Source organism: Typopeltis vanoorti, chromosome 11, assembly GCF_054136105.1.
Source record: "Typopeltis vanoorti isolate ZY-2024b chromosome 11, IOZ_Tvanoo_1.0, whole genome shotgun sequence".
In the NCBI taxonomy this organism is placed as follows: Eukaryota; Metazoa; Arthropoda; class Arachnida; order Uropygi; family Thelyphonidae; genus Typopeltis; species Typopeltis vanoorti.
This window is the reverse complement of record NC_143559.1, coordinates 32542759-32566322: the sequence shown is the minus strand read 5'-3', so window position 1 is coordinate 32566322 and position 23564 is coordinate 32542759. Positions and strand designations below refer to the sequence as shown.

Below are 23564 nucleotides of genomic sequence, written 5' to 3'. Positions count from 1 at the left end.
ATCTAAAATCTTCTTTAAAATTTACTTTCTAATAACTCCATTTGATTGGCATATTCTGAAATTTTCAAATTCGTTGATTTTTGTCATAATGATTGAAACATTTAAAATGGGATAAATTTTCTTTTTGAATTTGTTTTTGCCAAAGTAATAATTTCTGTTTGAAAATGTTAATATTGTCAAATAACATGGTAACTACTTGATGTTTGCCTTTCAGCTTAAGATTAGGTTGACTAAGGTGACTAGTAATGTTAACTGAAAAAGCCAGGTCCTTTATCCATTGATCATTTTTTAATATTTCACATTCATAATATTTAAAAATATTAATTCAATTTTAAAATATTTGAAATATTTTTTAATATTTCACATCCAGCATGGCTGGCCAAGTGGTTAGCATGTCCGTTCTCAAGTCAAGAGGTTGCGGGTTCAAATCCCGCCGTGGGCATGGACGTTTGTGATTGTCTGTGGAAAAAATAGTGGTGGCAGTCGGCGGTAGATGGCGTAGGTGTAGTTGCGGTCAATTGGTGGATTGTGGAGTGGTGGAAGCAGAGTTGTAGATTCCCTCCCTCGATGAGTCTTTGGACTCCCTGGAGGTGACAAATAATAATAATAATAATTTTTCGATTCTAAAAAAATGGTAATTTTGTCCAGTAATTCGAAGAATCGCTTTAAAGCTTTATGACTGGAAAGCCATCTGATTTCTCTATAATAAGGTAGATCGCTATGTTCACTTTCTATATATTATAGAAAGTTTTACTAAATTGGCGATGATTAAGCCCACATGCACAAATATAATTTACAATTTTACTGACATTTTTTTAATGACATAGGACATGTCCAATATTTAAAACTTTGGAGCTTAGTGTTTGCTGATGAATAATGCAATGAAAATGTTGAAAATTATTATTACCTTGTTCTTTGCATTTTTCTTTTAAATTTGTAACAACTCCTTTAACAACACCAGTCACGGCAGGAGCACCATCAGTTGCAAGACAAATTAGCTTTTTTAATGGTAAATTGTGTTCATTCAAAACTTCCATAAGGGTGTCAAAAATATCAACTACAGTGGTTGTATCGTGTATAGGAATAATCTCTAGAAGTTCTTCACTTACTTTTATGTTCATATCACATCCACGAATAAAAACAGCCAGCTGAGCAACATCCTGTACATCTGTACTTTCGTCAATTGCAAGGGAATAGGTCTAAAATGTTGGAATTGTTGATTTTAGTTGATTCTAAGTTTCCACCTATATCATCAATTCTGCTAGCAGTGATATTTCGTGATAAATTATATTTTTAAATTTCTTTAATTGATCAGGACACAACACTTCAACTGCTTTAATAATACATTCACGAATAAATTCTCCTTCATTGAATGGTTTCGACTTGCTTGCAATTAAATGTGATAACAAATAACTGCTTTTTACCATAGCTCTATTATCTTCAATATGTTTGGTAAATACACTTTGTTGATTTTAAAGTGTCAACTTTAATTCTGACAATTTATCTTCATGAAGTTTTGCAACATATTTGTCATAATTTTTTTCTTTTTGATTTGTATCATAATGCCTTTTAATATTATATTCTTTGCAAACTGCAATAGAGTTTCTACATATCAGGCATAAAAATTTTTTTTTTCCCCTTGAATACAAAAATATTGTAACTCCCATTATTTTTGAAAAGTACGATGCTCTTCTTCAATTAATCATTTTTTACTCATAATGGTTGAAGGTTTCGACATTATTTTTATAAATTCTTTATTAATTATAAAGAAATCAATTATTAATTGAAAAGAAAACACTAAACTTTCTTACGACTTGAAAATTGCTTACAGCTAGCCTCCGATTGCTATGGTCAGTGGATGTAGCTGCGTACGTAGACTTGCTCGGTAAAATTCGGTAAAATAAGGTTATTTACTTTAGAGCATTATTTCCTTTAGAAATTGCAGAGTAGTTTGGTATATAAAATAATCTTAAGTGGAATTGTTAATTTTTTAAATATGTTTATTTAATCCAGTGTTGTCAAAAGTTAAATAACTTTTGACGACACCTTTGTAACCATATTGGTTACAAAGTTTGGCAGGTCGCATGTTACTTGTCAGTGGGTCTCATGTGGCCCATGGGCCACGTTTGACATGCCTATTCTACAGGGTACAAAGAGGATAGATTGGCAGGCAAAGCCTCAATTTTTTCCATAGTTTTGAAGGTAATAGTGTACTCCATAATAAATTTAGTTTAATCCTTTATCCAAGTGTGAGCAAACGAAGAGTCTAAATCCATCAAACAAACTAAATCCAGAGTAATTTAATAAAAAGGTGGCACACCATTTGGCAACTCCTATAGGTAGAGATGACCTTGGTAATGCTTCTGCCTGGCATTCCACTTGGGCCTGGCTCCCACTGAAGAGACCTCAATAAAGGTCGAAACTAGTCTGGGTAGTGGCCCTTCCCTTAATACATAACATTATTCATATCTGCAAGGAGATGTGTTTTGCATTATGGGAGATACTGAGATAGGAGTGATGTTAGCTTGCTCCATCTTTGCAACAAGTTGCCCTGTATCGTACCACCTTACCCCAGTCCTGAAGATACTTTCAGGTGCAAACTTTGTTTGCTCACACTTGGATAAAGGATTAAACTAAATTTATTATAGTCTAACCAAGTGAAAAATAACCTTTTAACAAATAGTATACTCCATTCCTCCTCATTAATGCTCAGAAATTTCAAGATCATTTATACCTAATGTCTAAACATGTTTTTGCCATTCTTCAGTAGGTTAGAACAGTTAGTCTTGTCTTTTTCACACAAAATAAATCATTTCACCTCCCTTTACTTTTGTTAATACTTTTTTGTAATTGACATGAGATCATATTGTAGTCAATTTATCATCATTAAACTGATTTTTGAAATTTCAAAGTTGGTAGGGTTTGCCAATTTGTCATCTCTTTAGCCAGCTGAATTATGTACATGACTTCTCTGGAAAAGCTCACAGGGTCATTTAGGCATATGTTTCACAAAATACATCACCTAATACTCTCACTTTCTCAGACATGTGAGAGACATGCCTGAAATGATCCCATGAGTTTTTCTACAGAAATCTTTATTTTGAAATCCCATAAATTGTAAAAATGTAAAGCATGAAAGTTTTTGTCATTGCTCTTGCTTTTAATTTGCTATAGCTCTTCTATAATAGTGCATTGTATGTATTTTAAGTTTTAAAATAGTTATCTGAAATTACTTGTAATTAAACATTTTGAATTAAGATGTTAAAAATGTTATGATAATACTAAATTATGATTAAAATTTGGCAGGAAGGGAAAGAAAAGAAAACCTGATAGCATTACAGAAAAGTTATTTTTCTGACCAGATTGTTAAGACAAAACTGAAAATTGTTGTTGAAAAAGTATCATTAAAGCAGTATCTAGTATATGTGTGTGTTTTATTGCATTTTAGAAATAAGGATAATTGATATTTTCAATGGTTTGTGGGCATTCATATTTTGTCATGTAAAATTTGCTTCAGTGAATGTACCTCTTCTTTCACCCAGTTGTAACACAAACATCAAGTCAATGCAGTTCACATTTGATAATTATTAAAGTCACAGTAGCTTATATTATATCCTTATACACTAAATATTGCTGTCTTGATTAAGATATTTGCCCCATGTGAGTACATTCTGCAAGTTAAGGAAACAGTTGTCTATTTAGAATTTGTTTAAAATTGTTATTGTTGCTGATGTGAGACTTAAAAGGGAAATGCAGTAATATTATGTGGAGAGTTGGAGTAATATCAAGTATAAACTTATTGAGTCCTATTCTCTATTTTTTATTTATTTTTTTGTGAACAATCTGTATTCGCTATTTCAGAAAAGATTTTGTTGGCTCTATAATCACATGGAAAATCTTGCATCTTCATTGATAGCCAGTCTTCTTTAGCAATAACAGTTTTGGCAGAAACAGTCAGGTCATGCATATTAAATTTTACCATTTCTTTTTATCCTTCCAAATTCTTTCTTCACAAAGAATGTACCATTTGAGATTTCCCTTATCTGATCTCTCCACCTTTTCCATGGTCTTTCCCTCAATTTTCATTTCATACATTCTTCTTGGTGTCCTTTCTAAGTTCATTCTCATTAGATGACTCTAAACTGCTTCAAGCAAGAGTTCATAAGCATAGCTAAAAATTTCTTATTCTGTCTTTCTTGTTTTTGCCAGCATTATCCTTAACTTTTATTTCTGTTGCTTTTATTCAATTCATGTCTCTTTTCTCCATGTCTCTGCTGCATAAGTCAAAATGTACAAAAAGTAACTTTTGTTAATCAGTAGCTTGCACTTCAGTGGGATGTTACTGTCACAAATTGGACTACTATTTCCACCATTAAAAAAAAAAAGTTTGACCTAGTGAAATCCTCCTCATCTCCTGGTCTAAACTTCCATTATTACAAAGTATACTTCTCAGATATTTGAACTTTCCACCACTTTCAAATCTTACCTATTGAATCATCATCAAATTCCTGACATGTCTTTATCATGACTTACATACTCTTTATCGTGACTGTTTCTCCTTTTTTTTTATGCGTATCTTTTCCCCATTGAATTCAATGTACCCTCAAGGGGGGGTATACAGGATATGATAGTACTACATCAAAAACTTACATGACCACTAACTTCCTATCTACAATTTTCTTCAAAATCAATCTGTTACCTGTCAAGACTCCAACATTATCAGATCTTATATTTCTGTCTTCTACGGTACTTTTTGCTGTATCAATTCACCTATATCTTGGTCTTCCTCTGGGTGTTTTTCCTGCCAACCTGGCAGAGAATATTTGTTTTGCTAATCTTTCCTCTCCCATTTTGTTTAAGTGACCATACCACCTGAGATTAGCTTTACTAATACATTCCTGGATGCTTAAGGGTCATAGCTGAATAACTGAGAGAAGACCTCCATGTAGCCTTTTAAGCAAGGAATGTGGAGAACTGACCAGATCTTCTGACTTAATGTCCAATCCTCACCTTCTTGTGGTGCACCCTATTAAATATTTACCTGGATACTGACCGAACGAGGATGAGCTGGAAATTTGAGATTTAGTTGACCCAGTTGTATTCTTATCGGTTTAAACCACAATATAAAATGGTACAACATGATCTATTGAGTCTAACATCATTAATTTCCACTACGATTTAAAATCATGATCTCACTCTTCCTACTATTGATATGTAATCCATAGTTTTGTGTCACTATTCCGTTTTCCAGTTTCATCTGTAGTTCTGAATGTGGTCAAATCATCACATCTGCAAACACAGTTGTTATCTAGTCATCATCATCATCAAATTCCTGACATGTGCCTTCAAGGGGTACACAGGATATGATAGTACAACATGAAAAAAATTACATCATTACTAACTTCCTATCTACAATTTTCCTCCAAATCAGTCTGTTACTTGGCAAGACTCCAACATTATCAGATCTTATATTTCAATCGTCTAAGGCACTTTGTACAGAATTAGTCTACCTATATCTAACTCTTCCTCCGGATCGTTTTCCTGCCAACTTGGCAGAGAACACTTCTTTTGCTAATCTTAACTCGCCCATTCTGTTTAAGTGACCATACCACCTGAGATTAGCTCTGCTAACATATTCCTGGATGCTGAAAATGTCATGTTCTTTCCTAATATCCTCGTTTTTAATATGATATTGCCATTGATGCCATCTGTTCACGCCTATAATCTTTCTCAGGACTCTCATATCTGTGGTCTCTAGTCTTTGGTCAAGTGTTTTACTTCTGACCCAGCTCTCAGATCCATAAGTTAAAACTGGTTTGAACACTGTCTTGTACACAGCTAATTTAGTGTTCCGACTAATTTCTTTCTTATTCCATATGAATTTATTCAATTGACTTCCCACCATACCAGCTTTGCTTATTCTGTTGTCTATTTCTATATTTAATTTACCATCTTCAGTAAAAATCGTGCCTAAATAGCTGAAATGTTTTACTTGTTCCACAGGTTCTCCATTCACAACACAGTTGACATTTTCAATGACTCTGCCTATTTTCATTGTCTTTGTCTTTTTATTGCTGACCTTCATACCATATCTATTACAACAGCTATTCAATTTAGTCAGAGAATCTTGCAGACTTGTAGCAGATTTATTTAGAAGTATAACATCATCTGCATAAAGCAAAGAGCTGACATTAACATCTCCAATTTTGATATCATGTTTAATACCACTTTCCTTCATAATGTAATCCATATAGATAATGAATAACAGAGGGGATAATGTACATCCTTGTCTCACACCAGATTTAACATTAAACCATCTTCCTGTACTTCCTTCAATTCTAACTGCTGACTTACAACTCAAATAAAGACTAAGTATTGCTTGATATAATGCCCCATTGACACCATATAACTGCAGCGTATTGAATAGCTTCTCTCTTGGCACCTTGTCATATGCCTTTTCCATATCGACAAAACTTAAATACAGATCTTTGTTATATTCCCATGCTTTCTCGACTATTTGTCGTAAAGTGAAGATCTGATCCTGACAGCCTCTATTTGGCCTGAATCCAGCTTGTTCTTCACCAAGCTTTTCTTCCACAATTCTTCTCAACCGTTTCTCAAGTATACTTGCATAGATCTTGCCAGGAACACTCAGTAGGGAAATACCTCTGTAATTCTCACATGCAGTTTATTTCCCTTTTTATATATAGGTACTATGAGAGCTCTACTCCAGTCATCGGGAATTCGTCCCTCTGTCCATGCTTTCTGAACTATGCAGTGCAGCCACTGTAAGACTCTTATACCACCATACTTCAGCATTTCTGGTCGAATATCATCTACTCCTGCTGCCTTTCCACATTTCAAGCTTTTGATGGCTTTTTCTACTTCAAGTATGGATATATATTCCTGACTGAATGCCTGGTCAGTGTTTTTTATCACTGTGCTGTCATCACTGCTTGTTTCATTTAGCAGTTTTTCAAAGTAATTACTCCATACTTCAAGGATATCTTTTTCTCCCGTTTTCATGTCACCTTTATCATCTCTAATTCCTTTTATAGCACTCTTTCCTCCATTCTTAAGCTTCTTCAACAACCTCCAGAATATTTTGCCACCTTCTTGATATTTATTTTCTATATTCTTGCCAAAGTCCTCCCATGACTTTTGTTTAGCTAGTTTTACACAGTGTTTAGCATTCTTGCATTTGTCTCTATATTCTCTAAGAGCACAAGCTGACTTATTTGACAGGAACTTTTGGTATGCTTTCTTCTTTTCCTTCACTGCCTCTTTAACTTCCTGTGTCCACCAGGGAGTTCTGATTTTTTTATCCTTACAGATAACCTCACCACATGCCTCTCTGGCAGAATCAATCAATGTTTTCTTCAGAGTTTGCCACTGAATCTCCAAGGTTTGATTCCTGTTCTCAAACTCTTTCATTTTTTCTTCAATAATCTTTGTGTATTTTAGCCTACAGCTCACATCTGAGAGCTGCTCAACTTTTATTCGTTTTAAAACTTTCTTACATGTTCTTCTTTTCAATATGAAATTCAATTTTATCCTGCTCAAGACTAAATAGTGATCACTTCCAATTTCAAATCCTCTGTACACTCTGGTGTCCTGCACCAGGGAGAAAACATCACTATCAACAATAACATAGTCAATGAGACTTTTCTTATTCCTAGCCTCTTCTCTCCATGTGAATTTTTGCACATTTTTATGTTGGAACATGGTGTTAGTAATAACCAGTCCATGTCCTGAGCAGAAATCCAACAGATATTTTCCATTATTATTAGCTTTGCTCTTTTCTCCAAATTTTCCCAAAATATTTTTGTATGTCTCACAATCATTTCCTACTCTTCTATTTAGATCCCCAACAAGGACCAACTTTTCATTTTTCATTGTGTCAGTTGCTTTTTCTAAAGCCTCAAAAAATTCCTCCACTTCTACCTTTGTAGAACCTTCTGTGGGACCATAGGCACAAATAAGTCTCATTGTCCAGTTCCCCATTCTCATATTTGCCCAGATTACTCTACTTGAGACTGACTGCCATTCAAGAAGATTAGCCTCGTATTTTGTGTTGAATACTATGGCTACTCCTTCTTTTCCTTTATTGTCATTGCCTGAATATAACATTTTGTATTTATTGCTCAGAAAGATCTCACCAGTTTTGGTCTTTTTTGTTTTAGTCACCCCTATTATGTCGATCTGGTACTTATCTAATTCCTCAGCTAGCTCCATTTCTTTGCCATTCAGGCTTCTTACGTTGATAGTACCGATCTTTAACTCTGGTGATGTTGAGTTGGGGTTTATTTTCAGATTTGTTCCAGTAGCTGACTTTTCGCTGTTCACCCTGGTTCCCTGGCGAAAACAACGGGGGCCTTGTTTAACCGGGCGACGCCCCAGCCGGCATGAAATTTTGTCATGTTGTACCATCATTCTATATTTTGGTTTAACCAATAAGAATACAATTTGGTCGACTAAATCCCAAATTGCCAGCCCATCCTCGTCCGTTCAGTATCCAAGTAGATACCCAACAGGGTGCACCACGAGAAGGCGAGGATTGGACATTAGGTCAGAAGCCCTGGTCGGTTCTCCGCATTCCTTTAAAGGCTATGTGGAGGTCTCCTCTCAGTTATACAGCTTTGACCCTTAAGCACCCCCTTATCTAGTCATTAACTGCTATTCATCACCACAGTGAACAGTGGAGATAATACACTTCCTTGCTGCAGTTCATTTTTAATTGTAAACCACTTCCAATTACCAGATGCAGTCTTCACACAACTCTTAGACTTACATACTCTTTATCATGACTGTTTCTCCTTTTTTTATGCCTATCATTTCCAGACTTTTTCCCATTGAATTCAATCAAAGGCATTTCTCCAAATCAAGAAATGCCATAAGCAGGTCTTTTCCAAATTCTTAGTACCTTTCCATCATTTCTCTTACAGCAAAAATCAGATCAACAGTTGATTGTCCTTTTTTAAACCAAACTGCTCTTCTCTTATATCTTGCTCTATTTCATTTCTTACTCTTGTTGCCATTATCCTTTCATAAAACCTTGCATAGTAACACAATAACATTATTCTTCTATAGTTACTACACTCCCTTTTTGAGCCTCCATTATTTATTGGAACAATAATCCCCTTGGTCCGATTCATCAGGTATCACTCTTTCTCCAGATCGATCTAAAGATGTCATGTAATCATTTTAATATTTTATTACCAGAAGCTCCGATCAGTTTAACAGGCAACCCATTTATTTTACTATTTATTTATTTATTTCCCAACCAATATTATTTGAAAGATGGCTTTCATTCTTAATTAACAGATTTCTAAAGTAATGTTGATACATCATCTTAATCTCTCTTCCAATAGTTACAAAATTTTCATCCCCATTTATTAAAAAACTGCGTTTATTCTTCTGTTTCTCATTAGTACATACGACTTTTTTTTTGTTCCCATTAACATCTTCTTCCAACCTGTATGTAAATTCAGCCCACCTTTTTCCCCCTCATTAATTATTATTATTTTTGCAAGTATCATCATTTGATCTAGTCTTCATGAACCTCCAAAAAAAGCTTTATTTTATTTTTTTTAACTTGACTGATCCTTTAACTCTCATTTCACCAGAGTGTTTCTTGTTCTTCTCTGCTTCCACTTGTTCTTTCATATACCTTCTGCTGTTCTTACCATTACATCTTGAAATGTTTCCCATTCTCATCTACATTATCCATAGTTAACTATATGTGCAAATAGTTAACACTATTTGCACATATAGTGGGCAAATAATGTTTGACCTAATCCGAGACTCAAATTCTTGCTTTACTTCAGACTATTTTAACTTCCATAGCTTCACCTTTCTATCTTTTTTTTTTCTTGCCATATTTATCTTCCACATACACCTTAAAAGTGGCTATAAGAAGCCTATGATCTTTATCTGAAGCAACTGAAGGCAAAATTTTTATGTCTATGACTAGTCTTAGCTTTATCTTTTTGGAACCAGCTGTTTCCAATTCTGAGATCATTTTTGATGCAAAAATCTAATAACATTTGTTCTTCCTCATTTCTTTGATCAAAACCCAAATGGGCTCAAAATTTTTTCTTTTCCAACCTGAGCATTAAGATCCCCTAAAATTATTACGCTTGTATTCTAAATAACACCCTCCAGCTATTCCTCAGTATCTTTTCCTCCATATCTAAACCTTGTTATGGTGCAATATACCTGGATAAGTGAGATTCATTGTCCATTACATTAAAATATACAAGCCTTATTCTACTATCACTAATTCCATCACACTTTACAAGTTTGCCATTTACTTCTATGCTAATGATAAAATTATAACCAATCAAAATACATTAATGTTTCAAATATGATATGCCATTTCTCTCTCATTTTGGCTGGTCTTGCACTTAGAATTCGATTTTTTTTTTTTTTTGCCAGTATGAAAGATGAAAACAGTAATTTTCAACTTTAGTGTTCCAAATTAGTTAAGTATTGCTTTAGAAGATTAATATCTTGAAATTTTTAGTATTTCTTATTTTTTTTATTGTTTTTTTGTATGTATTCTAGTGCTAAATCATTCAAGTCACCCACCAACTCCAGCTACTGTCCCATCACCCAACAGCAGCAGTGGTCACCATAGAACTTCATCTGCTCCTCCTCCACCTACAACTGCTCCACCTGTTCCACCCCCACCCCCACCTCCGCCTGCCCCATCTTCAGCATCAATTTCAGCACCAACTCCAGCACCACCACCTCCACCTCCTCCTCCACCAGCTTGCAACAATTCTATATCTGGAATGGCAACTCTTCCTCGTCAGAGCTCAAGAACAAGCCAGTTCAACAACAATAATAACAATAATAATAATTCTCCTCTTGTATCCTTGGCTTCAGCATTGGCTACAGCAAAACTGAAGAAAACACCACAAAAGGTGAGAAGACAGTAATTATTATTATTATTTTTAAATACCTGTTGTGTATTGATATTTTTATTCACATGAAAAGTTGAATATGTTTTTAAAACTGATTACTTTTAATATACAGTAATACACAGCTTAATACTACCCTGTTCAGTGCTATTTTATTATAGTGCTCATACTTGGTCATTCTCGAGAGGTGGCCATTACTGCATCATCAGTAACATTTATTAATCTAATTTCATTAATACACTCAATGGATCAAGGAGCAATTGAATCTGAAGGCCTACTACCACCAACACACACACACAATACAAGAAACTTGTAGAGATACAGTCCATCATGCCATTTTGGAAAAATCACATTGCAAATGCCACATTACTAGTATTACTAGTAATGTGGCATACCAATTCCTCAGTAACATAATAACTGCAATCAGGCAATCCATGGACCAATTTATGGATAACAATCCTGATTATGATAAGGAGGTAAGTAAATGAAATGATATCCTGCTACCAAGAATTGCTTTTTTGAGCAACAACTTAAAAGATAAATTTCTCAATGACTACATCATCAAGAAGCCAAGGTTCACAAAAGACCCTACAGTCTGGTCTATCATTTAACATACAGTGCAATTAGCGAGTTTCATAAACAATTGCTCAATAAAAACTCATTATATTTATGAATTAAAGATGCCAAGAAATTATATACTTGGTTTAATCCTTTATCCAAGTGTAAGCAAAGTTTGCACCTGAAGTATTTTCAGGACTAGGGCAACTGAAGTATTTTCAGGACTCGTATATATAGAAGCTAATGACTTCAGATCACTTGCCTTACTGTCCCATAATGCAAAGCACATATCCTTGTGCTTTGCATTTTATGACTTCTGCATTACATTACTTTCTCCTTAGTATCACCTATGGGTCTGGTTCCCACTGATGAGACCTCAGTAAAGGTCAAAACCGGTCTGGGTATTGACCCTTCCCATAATGCATAACATTAAAAATGTCTGCAGGGGTATGTGCTTTGCATTATGGGACAGTAAGGCAAGTGATATACTTCTGAAAATACTTCAGGTGCAGATTTCTTGGTATGAAAAACTTCCAACAATCATTATATATTTATGGTATTTTTATTTTTGCTTAACTAATAAATATTTTATAATTACCTCATTTAGCACTTAATTAACAGTGCATGTTTTTGGAAAATATCCTTTGTTGAGGTATTACTGTATATATAAAAGACTTCCACATATGCAGATATTATTCCTTAGGTTATTTTTAATAATAATGTTTTCATATTAGTCCAAGTTACAAAAGTGCATAGAAAAATTTAAATAGGAAGTGACCACCTTCTGATATTGAGCAGAATAAAAATGAGTATCTCATTGAAAAGAAAAATAGGTACTATTGTTTTGAAAAGAATACTTTGAACAATAATAACTCCTTGATGTGAACTGTCAAATGGTATTGGAGAAAAAGTAAATAAGAACCGAATGATAAAGATGTAGTGACAAAATATAAAGAATACATTGATTGACTCAGCAAGAGAAGCATTTAATGAAGGCGTGATGGAAAATGGATACAGAAAATTAAAGAAGCAGTCCTTCAAAAAATTAGCGAATTGCAAAGTTGCTAATCAGAGATTCAGTTATGATAATATTTTGGCAAGAATATATAAAAATTATCATGAAATGTGGCAAAAGGTTTAAGACAAATAAACTTAGAAATGGAGGACAGTAAATGAGGTATCAAGTGACAGAATAGTGATAGAAAAGATTCATGAGGAATACAACCAGGAGTACTGTTCTATACTTGAAGAAAAGCCATCAACCTGAAATATTATGGTAAGAGAGTTTTATAGAAGGTACATTGTATAATTTACAAAGATGAATCCAAGATGATTGATATTGTTATTACCAGAGACCTCCAGGGAGTTAGGGACTCCTTGAGGGAGATCACATATTGGCCACACTAACTGTCATACTTTTGAAATTTGTTCACAATAAGTGCTCAATTCCAATTTATTATTAAAAAAAAAAGCGAGTATTTCTTTCATCAGTGTTCCAGGAAAAGGGGTGTGTGGAAGACTTAAGCAATCAGAGAAAAATCAGTGTCAAATACAACGATTAAGCATCCAAAACATGTAATCATCTTGCTAAATTCTTGACCATGCTTAGGATAGTTTGCACTCCCTGACATTCCTTCTTATCTTTTTCTATCCATGACACATCTCCTACTAATTAAATACAAATTAATTGATGTTCAAAACAGTAAACCATAATAATTAATAGCGGTAACACCACTTATTCAACAACACACCAGGAGACAATTATCTGTAATCATCTACTTTATCTTTACTTAAAAAAAATTTTTTTTTTTACATGCTATCCATAATATTTATCTGTTTCTCTTAAAGCTATTCATGTTCTTCTATTTGCAACACTTTTGGGACGATCATTCCATAGATTTTTTTACCTTAGCATTAAGAATGGGCTTTTTATGTTACTTGGTCATCCTTGTTGCCAAAAAGAGGAGTTCATTGATGGAGGGAGTCAGAGGCTAAGTAAAGAGAATCGGTGGAAAAGAAGAACAGAGATGATGGGAAGTAAACAATGTTGTCATTCAAATGATAAGGAAATGTGCTGCAAATGTATGCTGAAATGATAATTATATTCCAGAAAAAATTTGAGTTTGTTGTGAATGCTAAAGGAAGTTAGAGTTGCACTTGGATTGTTCAAGTAATGTGTTCTCATTCTTTATTTAGTAGTAAGAGAGTGTTACGTTAAAGTAAGCTATTAAATGTAAAGAAATGAACTTGCACATGTTGAGCTAAAATGCTAGATTTAATTGGTAGAATTGTGTTTATTCCTAAATAATGTATAGGAAATGAGGAGTTAACTTCTTTAATGTTAAATTTAAGATTAGTTATATGAAGTTCTTATGATTAGTTACTTATGTTAATAGCTAAATTAAATATTGCCAATTTTTTTATGAGCTTCATTAATTCGTGCAACAGCATTATAAAAAAAGTATAATAAATCAATTTTAACCGCTGATTTACAATTCAAATAGAGACTGTGTATTGCTTGGTATAATGTGCCATTTATTCCATATAAGTGGAGTGTTTTGAACAGCTTTCCTCTTTGTACCTTGTCATATGTAGGCGAGGCCATTTAGCCCTATCTAACTTTTGGAGACTGAGTGGTCAGTTCAATCTCCACTGGTACCCAATCAGAGATAGATGGCCCAAGGCTATCACTAATTAAGCAGTTTGCAGTGAAGAGAGATGGCTCAAATGTGCCACCATCTCTTGGTCCCTAACCCTAACACAATATATTTAATGTCTGAAATAATGTGGATTCTATGGTCGATTTTCTTGAGTTTACAGGACGAAAAAACCCGAGTTTCCAGGAGGAAAAACCCACTTGCCCGTGCCAGAGATCGACTAACTCAGGAACCGGTTGAAAAAAGGCTTAGAAAAATTTCCTCTAGTCGCCGACTAGACTCGAAACCAAGTCTTCCTTCGTGTGGCCAAGCGTGGTGGTGTGCAAACGCCACATCCACTGAGCTACACAGGCTCTTTTTCACCTTAAGACAACTATTTGTCTGAAAGTGAAAATCTGATCCTGACACCCTGTGTTTGGTCTGAACTCAACTTGTTCTTCTTCAAGCCTCTCCACAATTTTTCCTAGCTGTTTCTCAAGAATACTTTCATAAATCTTATCAGGAACACCCAGTAGAGAAATTCCTCTGTAATTCTCACATTCAACTTTATTCCCTTTTTTATAGATGGATACTATGAGCACTACTCCAATCATCTGGAATGTGACCCTCTGACCAGGCTTTCTAATGTGATGAAGTGTGGTCACTGTAAGACTTTTATACCTCCATATTTTAGCATTTCTGGTCGAATACCATACTCCAACCCTTTCCATGTTTGAGGTTTATGGTAGCTTTTTCTACTTGAAATACAGATATATACATTGTGCCCATTAAGTAATGAGACAACAATTATATCAGAACAAAGAACTATATTTGGAATTGTCAGTTACACAGATATAAAATATAATCTCCCTCCAACTCTACACAACATTTACATCTGTTATACAGGTGTTCGAAGCACGGTGGAAGTCCTGAACGGGAACCTCCTTGGCACACCATTCTGACAACTTCTGACAAGCTGTACAGCGAGAAGCCATGTTGGATGTCACTGAAGTGCTCCTCTTTCAAGGCACACACCATCTTTGGGAAGAGGAAAATGTCTGTAGGAGCAAATCCTGTGAGGGGGGGGGGGGATGTTCGATCACACAGATAGACTCCGAAGCCAGAAACTGCTTCACAGGCAATGCATAGTGTGCAGGCATGTTGTCGTGCAACAGAAACCAATTATTGTTGTGGAACAGTTATTTTCCTTACGCATGTGGGTGTACAGATGTTGCATTACTCCTAAATAATACTGACCATTCACTGTGGTGCTTCCAAGCACAACTTTGCAGTGGATAATTCCAACAGCGTCGGAAAAAAACAATGACCATTGTCTTGATAGGGGATTTTTGCAACCTGAGATTCTTCTGCAGGGGAGAAGACATTCCACACCATTCCATGGTCTGGTGTTTTGTTTCCAGATCAAACTGAAAACGGAAACTTTCATCACTGGTAATAGTTCTTTGCAACACATCAGTTGATCTTGATCAACTGCATGGATGAAATTTTGATAACATGCAATGTGGTACTCTCTCTGTTTGTGCTGCAAATGTTGACATAATGTAATCCCTTTCTAAGATTAATCTGGATGTTTCCTTACAGTTACCAAGCTGTACAGTGAGTAGCCTACTGGTTATTTGTCTGTCATGGGCAACAATTTCCCTACCTTTCATCACGTTTTCATTTGTCCATGCAGAAACTGGCAGTCCACAATGTGTTGAAAGTTTTATTTTCCACTTGGTTAGAGTATAATAAATTTAGTTTAATCCTTTATCCAAGTGTGAGCAAACAAAGTTTGCGCTTGGTAGCTTGCTCCACCTTTGCAACGAGTTGCCCTGGTGTGTACCACCTTAACCCAGTCCTGAAGATACTTTCAGGCGCAAACTTTGTTTGCTCACACTTGGATAAAGGATTAAACTAAATTTATTATAGTCCACAATGTGGTTCATCTTCCAGGGGCTCCTTCCCCTCTTTTAACATTGAAAACCAGTGGAACACCTGTGCATAGTTCTGATAGTCATCGCTGTAAATTTTTTTTAGGTCTTGATACACTTCTGTAGTAGTTTTTCCTAATTTACAGTAAAATTTTATCACAGATCTTTGCTCCATGATGCAACTTCTGACACACTCGACTCACACACTCTTACTTCAATGGTTGCCACACAAAAACTACTGCATCACTCAACTCGAAAGTTGTACCTGCAATTACAACACGCTTGCTTTCTTGCATTTTTCTCTGATTCACTAAGATCACAAGCTGACTTACTTGCCAGGAACTTTCGATATTATTATTATGTAAACACCTCCAGGGAGTCCAAAGACTCATTGAGGGAGGGCAATTCTGTCTCCACCACTTAATCCACCAACTACAACAAACTGCAACTATTTTATGAGGTAATCTGCAAGGATTACCTCACCACATGCCTCTCTGGTTGAATCCAAGTTTTCTTTAGGGAACTTTCGATATTATTATTATGTAAACACCTCCAGGGAGTCCAAAGACTCATTGAGGGAGGGCAATTCTGTCTCCACCACTTAATCCACCAACTACAACAAACTGCAACTACCATCATCATCTACACCAATGGCATCTACCACCCATCATCATCACTAGTATTTTCCAGACAATCACAAACATCCATTTATGAGGTAATCCTTGCAGATTACCTCACCACATGCCTCTCTGGTTGAATCCAAGTTTTCTTTAGGGAACTTTCGATATTATTATTATGTAAACACCTCCAGGGAGTCCAAAGACTCATTGAGGGAGGGCAATTCTGTCTCCACCACTTAATCCACCAACTACAACAAACTGCAACTACCATCATCATCTACACCAATGGCATCTACCACCCATCATCATCACTAGTATTTTCCAGACAATCACAAACATCCATGCCCACGGCAGGATTCGAGCCCCCAGCCTTTTGGCTGGAGAGGAGATATGCTGACCACTCAGCCAATCAGGCCGGCTAATGCTTTGAGTCTACAGTACATATCTGATAGCTGTTCAACTTCTTTTCCTTGACTGCCTCTTTAACTTTCCTGAGTCCACCATGGAGTTCTGATTTATGAGGTAATCCTTGCAGATTACCTCACCACATGCCTCTCTGGTTGAATCCAAGTTTTCTTTAGGGGTTTGCCCCAAGGTTTGGTTCTTGTTTTCAAACTCAAAGTTTTTCTTGAATAATGTTTGTGTATTTGAGTCTACAGTACATATCTGATAGCTGTTCAACTTTGATTCATTTCAAAACTTTCTTAAACGCCCTTCTTTTTAATATGAAATTCATATTGTACAGTCTCTTTGTACATCCTTTGTACATTGCATCCTCTGTACAGTCTAGTGTCCTGCACCAGTGAGAAAACATCACTATCAACAATAACATAGTAAACGAGACTTCTTATTCCTTGCATCTTCTCTCCATGTAAATTTGTGCACATTTTTATGTTGGAACATGGTGTTAGTAATAACTAGTCCATGCCCTGACCATTATTGTTTGTTCTTTTCTCCAAATTTTCCCACAACATTCTTATATGTTTGGTAATCATTTTCTACTCTGTTGTTTAGATTTCCAACAAAGACCAACTTTTCCTTTTTCATCGTGCCAGCTGTCTTCTCTAATACCTCGAAAAAGTCCTTCACTTTTTCCTTAGTAGAACTTTTTGTGGAACTATTAGCACAAATAAGTCTCATTGTCCAGTTTCCCCATTCTGATATTAGCCCATATCATTCAAGAAGATTATCCTCATATTTGTGTTTAATATCATTGCTACTTTTCCCTGATTCTTATTTCCTGAATATAAAATCTTGTATTTGTTGCTTTGTTTTTGTTTCTTTGTTTTGGTAACACTATGTGTGATCTGGTACTCATGGGTACAATGGGGGGGGGGACACGTTTAATCGTGTGATTCCCCAGCAGGATGACCACCTAGCAAAAATATTTAGCGCCAACTTGTGCAGGAAAAAGGGTACTAAACCTGAAAAAGAAAAGTAAATTTTTATTTGCTTTTGTTTCGCTTGATTTAGGGCATTTTACGATATTACTACTTTATTTTGCTAAATTAACTCTTCAGAATAGTAAAATCTGTAGCTGATGAATGATTCAATTTTTCTTTTGTCAAAAGGAGTCCATTCATCAAGGGAGTTTGTAGTTGATTTCTTATTTCATTCTTATTTATTATCACTGCTGAAAACATTCTTTCAGTTTCTTTTTCCCCTAAGATTTGGAATTCAATTTAAATTTAGAAAGTTTTTCTTGCCACTTGTCTTTGTTTAAAAGGAAAATCTAAATATTAATATTTTTGATGAAGAACTGAACAAGTTTTTGTTAATAAAATTAATAAAAACACTGTACTGAACAAATACCTACCTCAAATCAAACTGCGACCATGAGCAATGAATTGAAATTTGTGCAATGTTGATTATATCTTTGTTGAAGTTCAAAATTTTTTAAACATCTGACCGTTTAAATATCCTGACAATTCCATTGTTGTGTACTAAGTTTTAAATGTGGAACAAAATTTTTACTAATTGCATGAGTATGGGATGTGGGGGGGAAGGTTAGTGAACAGTGAGAGGTGGGGGAGAGAAATCATGCTTTTGTCATTGAATGTGACATATGGGGGAGGTGAAAGAAGAGAAAAATATTAAACTCATGCCTAACTCTCATGTTATTATTATTATTCGGAAGGAAGAAAGTACTAGATCTGTTGGTGAACGTACTGAAACACTAAAAATTTATAAAAAAGTACTGGATCTAGTACGAAAGTACTAGTGGTGGTCACCCCCCTTTTCCCCAAGTGGCACAATGATGATGATGACACAATATGAAATTCTGTCATATTGTGTCATCATTTTACATTATAGTTTAATCCAATAAGAATACAATTTGGTTGTATACTTATTGGCAGCCCATCCTCATTCATTCAGTATCCAAGTAGACACCTAACAGGGTGCACCATGAGAAGGTGAGGATTGGATATCAGGTCAGAAGTTCTGATCGGTTTTCTACATTCCCCAAAATGCCATGTGGAGGTTTCTTCCCACTTATCCAGCCTTGACCCTTAAGCGCCCGTGTGGTAAATTTAGGCATCTAATTATGAAAGATATCCTTAAATTGCTGCCATTTACTATTAATATTCATTCCATTAAATTTCAACTTCCAACTTCCAATTTATCATTCTAATTTTCTTACTGTTTCTTCAAAATTAGATTTCTTAAAATCCCATCCTTGCTGCTTTATAGCAGCTTCTATCCATAATTTTAATTCCCATGCCAGGGAATTAAGCATATAACATTAAGATTAGGCTGACCTGACCATACATTCATTTTTTTTTATATTTCATGTCCCTGTCGTTTTACTAAAAATGTCAATTTTGTCCCATTTTTTAATAAAAACTATAAATATACTTTAATATTGGTTAATCATAAATTATTATTCATAATCTATAATCATATATCAATATCATGGATACCAGTAATTTGTATAACCATGGAGTTGCATTGTTTGATACTACAGATATCAATATTTAGCGATTTTTTCAGAGAAAATAAAAACTACATGTTGGCAACACTTGCTCATCTCAGATGTGCCGTCTGTTCTGCTATAGTGTTAGTTTTTGTTTTGCCTGTATATATGCTAATCGGTGGCTTTGTTATTCAATGCCGGTTGTTTTAATTTCATATTTTTTTAAAGTTTTAAGTCTATCCTTGCAATATCAAAGAGGCGAAACTGCAATTTTAATGACAATCTCCAGAAAGAATTCAGATTTATTAAACGGACAAGCGGTGAAGTTCTGGAACAAAAGTGGTATGCCAACATGTAATGTCCATTTTTCCGTTGCTCATGGAGGCAAAATTCATGGTACGATTGTGGTGAAATACAGTTCCCCTTTATGTCTACCTAAAGTTTTGTATGGGTTCTGTCACTGAAGAATAACGGTAAGCTGTGTTTATGTAATAAAACTTTTTTGTCTTCTTCATGAATATAGAATATTACATAACCCGTGTCCCATTTTTTCCACCCCAATGTCTCGTTTTTGTCTAAAGGAAATATGGTCAGTCTAATTAAGACCTAAAGAGCTAAGAATTGGTTATATTAGTCCTTTTGTTTGAATGTCCATTAAATTTCAACTTCCAACTTCCAATTTATCATTCTAATTTTCTTACCGTTTCTTCAAAATTAGATTTCTTAAAATCCCATCCTTGCTGTTCATACTGTTCTTAGTTCCTCAGGTGATAATATTAAATCTAAGAAACTTGATCCTACTATCCTTAGCAGGTTCATATTTAAGTTGTAAGTCAGCAGTAGGAATTGAAGGAAATACAAACATGGTTTGATTCGAAATCAGGGGTAAGACAAGGAGCTGTATTCACTGTTATTCATCATTTATATTGATCACATAAAAGTAAGTGACATTAAGCCTGATATTAGAATTGGAGATGTCAAACTTAGCTCTTTGCTTTATGCAGATGTTGTACTACTAAACATATCTAGTGCAAATTTCCAGATTCTCTAACTAAATTGAATAACAGCAGTAACAAACTTTGCATGAAAATCAGCAATAAAAAGACCAAAACTATGAAAATAATCAGAAGCATAGAAAACTTCAGTTGGATTCTGAATGGAGAGCCTATAGAACAAGTAAAATATTTAGGCACAGTTTTTAGTGAAGATGGTTAAATCTTGAAATAGACAACTGAATAAGCAAAGCTGGTATGGTGGATACTGAACTGAATAAATTTATATAGAATAAGAGAGAAATTATACAATACCATGTTTAAACCAATTTTAAGTTATGGATCTGGAAGTTGGGTTAGAAATAAAACACTTGATTAACAATTAGTCTATAGATATGAAGGTTCTGAGAAAAATTAGGAGAGTGAACAGAGTATCAATGGCAGGATCATATTAATATTGAAGATATTATAAAGGAAGTTGACGTTAGCACCAAGAATGTGTGAGCCACTTCAACAAAATGGGAGAAGAAAGATCAGCAAAACTGGTGTTTGATGCCAAAATGGTAAGAAAGAGACCTTAGGAAGACCAAGGTGTAGGTGGATTGATTCAGTCAGTGGTGTCTTAGAAGCACGAAATGTTAGATATGACAATATTGGAGTGCTCACTAATAGACTAATTTGGAGGAAAATTGTTGATAGAAGATTAATAATAATGTCAACTTAATTACCGTATTTGCTGGTATATAAGACGTACCCCCTTTTTTGTATGCAATTTTTAAGGAAAAAGAAAGATTTTTTAGATCCTCTTCCTGATTCTGCCAAGTTCTTATCATTTTCTCAGTTGGGGGTGGCCCGAAATGCCTCTCTGCAGCTCTGTATCCATGTTCTTTAGCTTATGCAATCACATGTAGCTTGTATGCAATACTGTAGCAATGCTGATGTTTCTCAGCCATAATTTGCCAAGAAATTTAGAGAAAATTTAACGGCAGAAATTTATCACCGTTCACAACAACCACGACAACAGTTGGAAAGTTTAAACGAACAGGAACACAGCTGTAATCATCGATGACAGTGCATGCGCATCCACTGAACTCTACGTAACTGGAATACTCTCACACATCACAAGGAAGCAAGAAAGAAATCGCGTAATTCGGAACAGAGAAAATTTCCAGAAATGAAAATAATAAAAAACTGAGTATCAGCGTATAAGATGCACCCTGTTTTTCAGACCTATTTTCAAAGGAAAAAAGTGCGTCTTATACGCCGGCAAATACGGTATGTAGTGCTTTTCTAGTAGCCAAAAATACTTCTTGAGGGTACATATCAGGTAATTGATGATGATTGACTGCAGTAATTATTAAACGGACAAACTGTGTAGTTCTGGAACACTCTAAATTTACATCTAAATGAAACACTAAATTCTTTAGTGTTAATCATACACTAAACTATTTCAAATTCATCCCTGCTACTCATATTTAATGAGTTATCAGTTTGAAAATTTATATCCTTCCTTATTCCTCCCCCCCCCCCCTTTCCTACTAATTTTTCCTGAAAGTATTATAATTGCTCTTGTGTAATTCTTCAAGATCCTCTATGTCAAGCCAAGTTTGAAATTCATCTTATATTCAGTTAAATCTATTAATCTGTTAATTTAAACCATAGATGTTTATTATCAATAGTAGCATTCTTTATAAATAAATGTGTGATAGATTTTATAAGAAATTTGTTTCATCTCAGTGGAAGGAAAGGTGGGAAAAAGTAAGAAATCTGTTGTAATGCACAATCTAACATTTTTAAAAAAGGTATATGGACAACAGAATTTCCCTATTTTTTAAGACTTAAATGGTCACACAACCAGCCACAGTGGATAAAGTATAAAAGCACCATATACTCATTATGCCTGTTATTTCACTATTATTGTGCACTTTGCATTCATGTTCTGATTGACGTGTGCACACATGACCAGTAGGGTAGTTAAGTCTCCTAAACAAAATACATTTAAGGTAAAACTTCCTTTTTTCCCTCTTCTTTGCAAAAAAGAAAGAAAGAATTCATTCAACTGGATTTGCTATCAATAAGCTGAATTCTTTGTTATAAATGAAATTGCTCTTTAGCTAGTTTATCATTAATAGTACTAAACTGTGGACTTATTGATAATATGAAGGAAATTAGAGATAAAAATAAATAAATAAAATACATCATGACATAAATTCCTTATGTCACGATGTATGTAGATTGCGAAAATGATCTTAGGAAAAACTTCCAATATTTACTTGATTTTACCTAAAAAAAAAAAAAAAACGAGTAAAAATTATTCATGACCATACATATAGACAAGCTTGGGTGTTAGTGGTTTCCATAACAGCTCTTTATAGTATAAACAACACCAGAAGCAAAAATTATTTTATTGAATTTGCCAATATTTTTCTGGTTTTCTAACTTGCATCATCAGCTCACAAATTACAACTGAGGTCAACATGCAGCACTCAGTTAGGTTGTCACAGAAACAGTTTAGATTGTAACTGAAAAGGAATATCTTTTCAGTTTTAATATCTTAACGTGATAATTTCTAAGGACCAGATTGAAAAGTTTGCTTGGAGAAGTTGGGTGAAATGTGGTAGTAGAATGATTGCCCCCAGATTTTTGGAAAATTAATGCTTCATAATTGTCCAGGTTAAAGGAGTGTTTCATAGCTGATGCTGTTGCTAAAAAATAATCTTCTCAGACCTATTGTAATTTTGCTGTAGCACAATTGTTTTCCATTTAATTCAGTATAGTATGGTCCACCAGACTTGACTTGCCGTACGGATGATCACTAATTTTGTATTCTTCAAGGCAAAGTTTAAAACACACATCTGCCATTCTCTTCTAGCAGGCACAAGGAACATTCACTTTTGGATGTGCCTTGTGACACATCACTAGTTACCTGTTTTCACCTTGATTCTGCCTCTCCATATACCACTTTTTGATATCTGTCCAGCAGCT

General features: G+C 34.7%; 1 protein-coding gene across 1 annotated transcript in view; it reads left to right on the top strand.

Moving 5' to 3' along the window:
• The window catches only part of ena (ENAH actin regulator enabled), a 247765-nt gene that overhangs the window by 139605 nt on the left and 84596 nt on the right, over window positions 1-23564 (top strand). The window contains exon 6 of the mRNA XM_090400769.1: window positions 10567-10928. Coding sequence (XP_090256895.1) covers window positions 10567-10928 — 362 coding nt within the window. The remainder of the gene's footprint in view (window positions 1-10566; window positions 10929-23564) is intronic.